Source organism: Xenopus tropicalis, chromosome 5, assembly GCF_000004195.4.
Source record: "Xenopus tropicalis strain Nigerian chromosome 5, UCB_Xtro_10.0, whole genome shotgun sequence".
Classification (NCBI taxonomy): Eukaryota; Metazoa; Chordata; class Amphibia; order Anura; family Pipidae; genus Xenopus; species Xenopus tropicalis.
This window is the reverse complement of record NC_030681.2, coordinates 121,535,887-121,544,204: the sequence shown is the minus strand read 5'-3', so window position 1 is coordinate 121,544,204 and position 8,318 is coordinate 121,535,887. Positions and strand designations below refer to the sequence as shown.

Here is an 8,318-nt window from a genome sequence, read left to right as displayed (position 1 = left end):
ATCAGTGGAATCAGGGTACCAGATGGCCTGCACTGAGCATGCGCACCATCACCAACTACAGCTTTAGGGGCCATAGAAAGAGGCAATGTTGTGTACTGAGACCTTGGGTAATGGGTCCCCCAGATTTTCCTTAAACATTGTTTGGGAGGAATATTATATAGTTCTCTTCATTTTGACAATATACATGTATGTTGTCTGGTTGGAAATTCACATATAGGGACAAAAATGACATAGAGCGTCAACCAAGGTCTGAGTTTACAGCATTTGTATAGTGTGTGTGTGTGTGTAAGAGTATGCGTATTTGTGTGTGTGTGTGAGTGTGTATGTGTGTGTGTGAGAGTGTGTGTGTGTGTGTGTGTGTGTGTGTGTGTGTGTGTGTGTGTGAGTGAGAGAGTGTGTGTGTGTGTGTGTGTGTGTGTGTGTGTGTGTGTGTGTGTGTGTGTGTGTGTGTGTGTGTGTGAGTGAGTGAGACTGTGTGTGTGTGTGTGTGTGTGTGTGTATGTGTGTGTGTGAGTGAGTGAGTGAGTGAGTGAGACTGTGTGTGTGTGTGTGTGTGTGTGTGTGTGTGTATGTGTGTGTGTGTGTGTGTGTATTTGTGTGTGTGTGTGTGTGTGTGTGTGTGTGAGAGTGAGACTGTGTATGTATGTGTGTGTGTGTGAGACTGTGTATGTGTGTGTGTGAGTGTGTGTGTGTGTGTGTGTGTGTGTGTGTGTGTGTATGTGTGAGTGAGACTGTGTGTGTGTGTGTGTGTGTGTGTGTGTGAGTGTGTGTGTGTGTGTGTGTGTGTGTGTGTGTGAGTGAGACTGTGTGTGTGTGTGTGTGTGTGTGTGTGTGTGTGTGTGTGTGTGTGTGTGAATCAGACATGTTTGACAGCGATTAAATGACATACTGTATGTTAGAACTGACATTATCCAAGCTTCAGCTTACTACACAATAAAACCGCCCCCTAGAATGGAATCCATACATACCAAAATATATTGTTTTACTGAAATCCATCCAAGATTTAAAATCAACATAAATTCCTCAGATAAGAACAAAATTATGGAACGCAAAATCATAGAAGAGAATATGACTTTATTTGCCAACACCCATATCCTACATCAGACATTATAGATACCGCTATTGTACATTGAATATATACTGTACTGTCAATAAGTTCCTGGTGTAATCCGCAACGAATCTAGGAAATTCCATTCCCAGACCAACATTTAGCCCTGTGAATTGTATGGGGTTCATGTTGTTTATTCTCTTCTGGAAATGCAGCTGAAATATTCCGCAGATTGTTACAAACATACATCTCGTTAGTTAAAAAGAAATAATAGGCAACAAATAATAGGCAAAGTGTACTTTAGTGTGAGTGAACAAGGGTGTGTGTGAGTGTGTGTGTGAGTGTGTGTGTGTGTGAGTGTGTGTGTGTGAGTAAGTGTGTGTATCTGACTCCTGTGTAAAAAAACAAAATCGCACGATCTTCCCTTCATGCTAAGCGCTGGAGAACATATTTCACTGATAATAACATTGGTGTATTTGAAAACCTAATAACCCATGAACTATGAAATATACACGACAAGAAGCAGATATTAAAGGTAAAAATAGACAGCATTTAAGTTAAAAAGAGGCCGCCAACCTCTGCCATTAATATCGTGTGCGAGATGCTGGAAAATAAGAAAATACGGTTTTTGTTTTGTATTTTTCCCCCTTTTAAGATGAGATCAGGTGGTTTGTGCATATTTGAATTTGAAGGCTATTAGTCTTTAATTTTGAGTGTCGCAGTGAACACAAGTGTTAGTGTGACTGCACTGCCTGGCTACTATCACTAATATTAAAGGAGACGTAAAGCCAAAATATATTTTTGGCTAGTGAAAAAAAAAGAAATCCAAGCAACTTATGTACTCCAAACGTCAGTAGCTATAAAGTTATTTCTACATACTGTATAACTGCTTGTAACACCTCTCTGTACTGCCGGTTGTGACTTTTGAAACAATGCAGCAGAAGCCAGATGACTACTGAAAAAGCATGCAACGGTAACTTCTGGCACATTGTTTCAGCAGACAGAACTAGCAGTGCAGAAAGCACAAACATACTTCTGTCAACTGCAATTACATTTACATATAACTTTCAACCGTTTAATGAATGCGTATTAGAAAGCTGTTTAGGTTTACATCCCCTTTAAAGGAAAGAGTAGCAAATTATTTGGCAATTTTCTGTCACAGTTGGGCAAATGGTACCTGATTCTAGATGTGTGTGACTGTACCTTTATGGCTATACAGGAGTGAGTCCCAATGGGGACCCTTAGTACTCACTCCCCTCACACTACATGTTATGAATAAGTATATTCTCACTGTCCCAGTAAATATTCTGTTTCTGACTCTCTACTGCCGTCCTGGTGTAAGTGGAAACAATTTCAAATATACTCAGACTCTATAGCCTGTGTTTGCCCTACGGAAGGCTAATTGGGAATTGAGAATATCTGTTTTTGTTCCCAAAGTTTTCTTTCCTAAATATAGGTGGCGCTCTTCTCTGGTGCAGCGATTTCTTGCACCCTGGTTCTTATTGACTCCATTCTGTTTGTTTAGTTTTTGGTCCTGGTGGTGGGGGATGGAGTAACAAAATTAAATGTAGCCTAATTATGCTGATGCCCACATATTTCAGGCAATAATTTTTTTTTTTTTTTAAATCTTGTTCAAAATGGAACAATAAATGAATCACTTGATTTCTGCCCCTGGACTTGATTTCTGTCCCCAGTCAGACAGAAACTGCTACAGAAGCACTGGCCTTTGAGGGCAGGTTACTAAGATTATAGAAGGCATCCTATGACATATGAGTAGCACTTGCAAAAGCAGCCAGCCCAGCACCTCGCTGGCATTTCATGTGCTGCCAGTTTAACCCCTTCTGGGTAATGAAGCATGGGTGCCTAGGAAGGATCTGGGGAGCTGCTCCTATCTGGTAGAGAAGGGGTGAATAGAGCGATCAGGCAGGCTAGAAGGAACAATAGGAAACTCTTCCCAGCCAGCGTAGCTAAGTTCCTGGGAGCTCCATAGCCCCTCACATTTATCAAACCAAACTACAAGAGAGACATTCTGATTTAAAGAAAAGGCCTTCTGCTCCAGTCATTAAGCACAAGTAATTTAAAAATGTATATCGCCTCCGCATTTACAAATTTACTGTATCAACGCTAGTCAATGGAACGAATTTCTAAAGTAAACGAGGAATAAATAAAAGAGAGAAAAAGATAATCAAGCCACATATAATTATTGCCTTTACAATTATTTTTACAAACCCCCCTAATACGCAAACTCAGGATGATGGCTATTATATATACAAAAAACAACCTAATTAAAGGCCATGGGTAAAAACTGCAAGATTTATAAAAAAAACAAAAACAAAAAAGCATGTTTTCCGTGGTACACATTAATGGATTAAGTCTGCATTATCTTAAGAGAATGATATGGGGTAATATAAAAATCCTACCTATATAGCCACAACAAAGAAGTGGGGTATGTGTCACTAAAAAAAATATATTATATTCTGTTTGATAATTATGTAAAACAAAAAAAACCCCATTCACATAAATATGGCTTCATCTGCAAATTGAATATATTAATTTAAATGCACAGTGTGCACATTTTATTTTTATTGTTGCAATTGTGACTGAAAAGGTCATTTCAACTATATGGCGGTCCCAAATTTATTTCAGAAATGTTGATATAAATACTAATTGCATGCTATAGCAGTGCCAGCAGGGATCCATTCATTTTTTATGTTTATATCACTGTGGGTGTTGCAATAAGGGTAGGGAAAAATGCGGTGTAATTTCTTTCAAAGACCTTAAACTTCACTAAAGTTGCCAAAGATTACTATCCATGAATAAGGATTCCTCTAACAATTCGTGAGATTTTTCAGAATCTTTAATAATGTACGAAATGTTACGAAACAGCTTTTGCAAACTAAATTTTACATACGAATTTTTTCTATCCATAAATATTGAATATCTGTTAACATGTATAGCCGGCCTTTTACATGCGGATAAATATGAAAAATTATGGGCTATATACACATTAGGATGTTGTATTTGTTCAAAAGCAATGGACAGATATAGTTTTTATCTTTTAATATCACTTTACATAAACAAAGTGTAACAGTTTGACACGGATTTCCAGGCTTGCACTATACGAATTATTAACAGGACGTGAAAACAACATTTTACTGCACTAACCAGACTGGACTTTGGGACGTAGATTTGCACTTTATACAGTAAGCACACTTATACCATTAAAAGTCTGTTAGGTGGACGCTTAGACTGGAATAATACAAGGTATTTCACATTTTGGTACATATTCACTAGTACATTCTTTCCATCCAAATAAATTTCGTCCTCCCTGTTCCCCCCCTCCCAACACAAATATGCAGTGACCACAATTCCACATATCCATTTCGGTTGTAATATAACTATTTACAAAATCAACAGTACATTTTTTTAACTAATAATTCTGTATTTACAAAAAAAGGCCGCTGCCTGATGAGACATGCAGATTGAGACCTTTAATTAGTGGTTCATTAAAAACCTACACAGTTGGCATTTGGCCTGGCAAACTTGTCTTCTCATAAATTCTAAAAATCCTTGGGTGTTTTGTTTTTTTTTAATATTTTTCCTACCAAGCCTGCAGGAATCAAAAGGTCTCATTCTTCATTTTATTCGGTCCCGGTTCTATTGGCAGCTTTAGGATAACCTTGGAAGTGTTCATTAATTTGAAGTCTTTTTTGTTTTAAATATGTGTTTAAACGTACCATTCGTTAAAATTTGATGAAAGCGTGCTGTGACTGGACGTGTGATGTACTGCTGAGGAGCTGGGGGATAAGGAACTTGTGCTCTGGTTTTCTGCGGAAGGAGACACGATTGTTGGGGGCGTTGAAGATTCATAGCCTGAACTGGCTGCTGGGGAAGGCTGAGACCCCTGGGAAGATGATTCGTGGACCTATAGACGAAAAAGGCAGCATTTAAACAAAAAAAATTGATCTACCAGACCTACACCATTCAACACAACCAGATCCCCACAAACCCCCAATGCACTAATGGCTACTCAGAGATAGGCACAGCCTTCAAGCAAACACATATTTATAGAAGTGGGGCTGCTTCTAACGCAATCTCAGCAAAATAAATGAAAGTTGAGGCGTTGGGGTACAATTATGAACGGGATATTCTCTTTTTGTACGCAGACTGCTTCCTTGCACAAAAGCCTCTGTCATCTAAAGAGTGGGGGGGTGGGGGGGGTCTGCAATTTGGATTTGATTCAAATGTTTGCACATTAACAAGATCAAATGTATCAGTCGAAATCGTTACACCACAAAGGCCATATAAATAGACTAGGGTAGCACCAACAGAGAGAATATCGCCTTCTTCATATGTTTCCCACTTCAAGGCCAGCACAATAAAAACAAACCAACTGCATGGGGACCTAAGCAGAGTCCTCTCCCCGCCTCCACCCCAACACAGACACTCAGCACTGAGCACTAAAAGGGATGGCGTTACAATGAGAAGGTCCTGGGCCACCTTGGGCTCTGTCTCCCCCACTTTGGCTAATTCATGCACAAGAGAGAGAGCTTTGCCAAACAAAAGCCAGTTAGTGAGCCTGTCTCTATTTACCTTCATGTGCTTCCTGAGGGAGCTCGGGTGGGTGTACGACTTGTCGCACATTTTACACAGATACGGCTTGTCTGATGTATGAACGTGCATGTGCTTTTTACGATCACTGCTATTTGCAAATCGTCTGTCACAGCCTTCAAACTCACACTTAAACGGTTTTTCACCTAATAAAAAGGCAAAATTAAAAATAAATATAATACATTGCAGACATCACTCTATACACACAAACACCATTTTCTGTAGATGTTTTTACATTTAATATCCAGGGTCCACTTTTAGTGAATCTCAAGTAAATGACACTTTGCCTCTCACAGTGAGAAATTCTAATTTTTATTCAGATTTATTTTGCAAAATAAAAACACAGATGCATTTTAGCAAAGCGTGCTGGGGGGATTCATTTGCAGCAGGGGGGTTCGCTTGCCCTTTATATAATCTAAAATGCATCTGTGTTTTAATGCAGCGTTTGATTAGATACACAGAGTATATTTCTAGGCACAAATACAGCTGCTGTACTGATCGGCTGTGTTCTTAACTACTCCCAATAATTGCGAGTGAGCGCAAAATCGCCCGTTTGATTGATGTTGTGTGACTTCACGTAACTCAATTTTTACAAATATTTGTCAAATCAAAAATGAAAATTGGCTAATTGAATATTTAACGCAATTCTGTTCAGTAATCGAGTGGAGATGATCCACTACTGAGACATATCTGACACGATGCGTCCTGATATTATTTTACTGACAGTCTGAGCAAGGCATATTATTACAGGGTCCGCTCAGACCAAAAGGAAAACGATTTCGTTATAACGGGAAAGTGCATTTGTTTTCCCATTTAAGTCTATTGGATACGACCATCTATTCGAGAATAATAAAACAATGGAGATACGTAAATAAGAAGTCGTTACGGAGAAAAAGTGAAAGCAAATGAAACAGAAGGAGTAGAAGGAGAGTTTGTACCTGTGTGAGTTCTTTTGTGGATCTTGAGATTTTCCGATCTTGCAAACACTTTGCCACATCCAGGGAAGGGGCAAGGGAAAGGCTTTTCACCTGTGTGCACTCTGATGTGATTGACCAGTTTGTATTTAGCCTTGAAAGGTTTCCCTTCTCTGGCACATTCCTCCCAGAAGCAGATGTGGTTGGACTGCTCTGGGCCCCCGACGTGCTCCACTGTGACATGGGTGACCAGCTCATGCATGGTGCTGAAAGTTTTGTTGCACGACTTTTTGGGGTTGGCCAACTGCTCTGGCTCAATCCATTTGCAGATGAGCTCTTGCTTGATGGGCTGCCTCATGTAACGAAAGAAGGCCCCTGCTCCATGGTGGGCAGCCATGTTCATGTTCATAGGGCCGTAGCCATGCAGTTGGCTGGACGCGTAGTGCTCAGACCTGGGGCTGGTGACTTGCCCGTACTGATCGGGCCTGCCATACATGTCCCCAGAGAAGCCCAGCCTCATCTGTCCGTTCACCACATTGGGAGAAGCGTGGCTGCTGGCTTGCTCATGGAGACCTGGGAAAATCAAGTGGCCCGTAGTGTCAGTGTGGGGCCCATGGGGTCCAGCAAAGCCCCCTGCGGCGGAGGCGAATAGGCTGTGCTGGGCGCTGGCGGCCTCCCCGAAGCCCCGGTTGCGAAAGAGAAAGTCCCGGGTGGAGTTGAAGGCAGCGCTGGAGTAGGAGCTGACATGGCCCGGGTGGTGATGGTGCCCCAAAGCGGCCGCAGCGTAGCCCGGAGCCTGCGAAGTGAAAGCGGTCTGGCCGGAGGCAAGGTCGTGGCTACTCGGGTTGAGCTTGAAAGCTCCCATGCCGTCTGCGAAGGGGTTGATGCCCAGGGCCACTTCTCGATCCGTCACATCGCCTGCGGAGTGGTGCCGGGAGGAACCGAAAGTCGTGACTCCGATGGCTGGGTATTGGGCTCCGGCGTCCAGCAGCATGGTAGCTCTTACCTGGGGGAGCAGCCCTCACCCGAGTGCAGATACAAGGCAAGTCTTCCAACAATCGGCAGCAAATCAGTGGCCGCAAGACACGGGCAGGAGGGGGGTTCCTACACTTCTGCACATGCAGGAAGCACAATCGCAGCGATGGCGCAACGACTTGTCAGGACAGTCGCATCTACAGCATGGTGCGCCTCTGAGCTGCAGAACATACAAACTGATAGACTGGGCTGACTATGAGAGCGAATTCCTTCCACTTCTCACCCAACACTGCTCTTATTATTATTTCTTTTTCTTTTTTTCTCTCTCTCTCTTTCTCTCTCTCCCTGCGAAGCGCAAATAACGCACAATATTGTCTTTTGCGGTTTATCTTCCTGGGGAGAAACTTTCACCTCCTCAGCCGGGCGTTGAGCTGGAGACTGATAGCGGCAATCATTCCTGCAGATAAATGAATTGAAACGACTGCTCGGTCCCCCCTTGATGAATGGGAGGAGGGGGCGGAGTCACGTGTAGATGGACGCCAGAGCCCATTGGTCCTCGGCCTCTCCCCCAGCAGCCTCACCTCCCCAACTAAGGGCTGGCAAAGCCCCAGGCTCGTCCTGATTGGCTGCCCAGGCCCATCCATCCCAGGTATTGGAAAGGCGCTTGACACCGCTTCTGACAAACAATGTTTTTAGGAGTTGCAACTTTCCCCCCCTGCCGAAATTCTACGGGAAAAAAATATCCCACCATGGGCAGTTTCTTCATTTCT

At 42.5% G+C, this 8,318-nt stretch overlaps 1 protein-coding gene across 1 annotated transcript; it reads right to left on the bottom strand.

The window, feature by feature from the left end:
• Nucleotides 1-3,887: 3,887 nt before the first annotated feature.
• LOC100493456 (zinc finger protein ZIC 1) lies at nt 3,888-8,270 on the bottom strand. Its single transcript, XM_002937333.5, has 3 exons — nt 6,598-8,270; nt 5,642-5,805; nt 3,888-4,973 (listed from the first exon to the last, which is right to left on the bottom strand). Exons 1-3 carry the CDS (start codon nt 7,565-7,567, stop codon nt 4,776-4,778), a joined length of 1,332 nt encoding a protein of 443 aa, XP_002937379.1. The 5' UTR covers nt 7,568-8,270; the 3' UTR covers nt 3,888-4,775.
• Between the last annotated feature and the right edge of the window lie 48 nt (nt 8,271-8,318).

What these genes read in the sequence shown, in the direction of transcription:
- LOC100493456 (XM_002937333.5), bottom strand. Translation starts at nt 7,567, where the DNA reads ATGCTGCTGGACGCCGGAGCCCAATACCCAGCCATCGGAGTCACGACT. An exon ending in CCACAAAAGAACTCACACAG is followed by an intron (nt 5,806 to 6,597) that starts GTACAAACTCTC and finishes CCTTTTTATTAG; the next exon opens with GTGAAAAACCGTTTAAGTGT. An exon ending in CCCTCAGGAAGCACATGAAG is followed by an intron (nt 4,974 to 5,641) that starts GTAAATAGAGAC and finishes TTTCGTCTATAG; the next exon opens with GTCCACGAATCATCTTCCCA.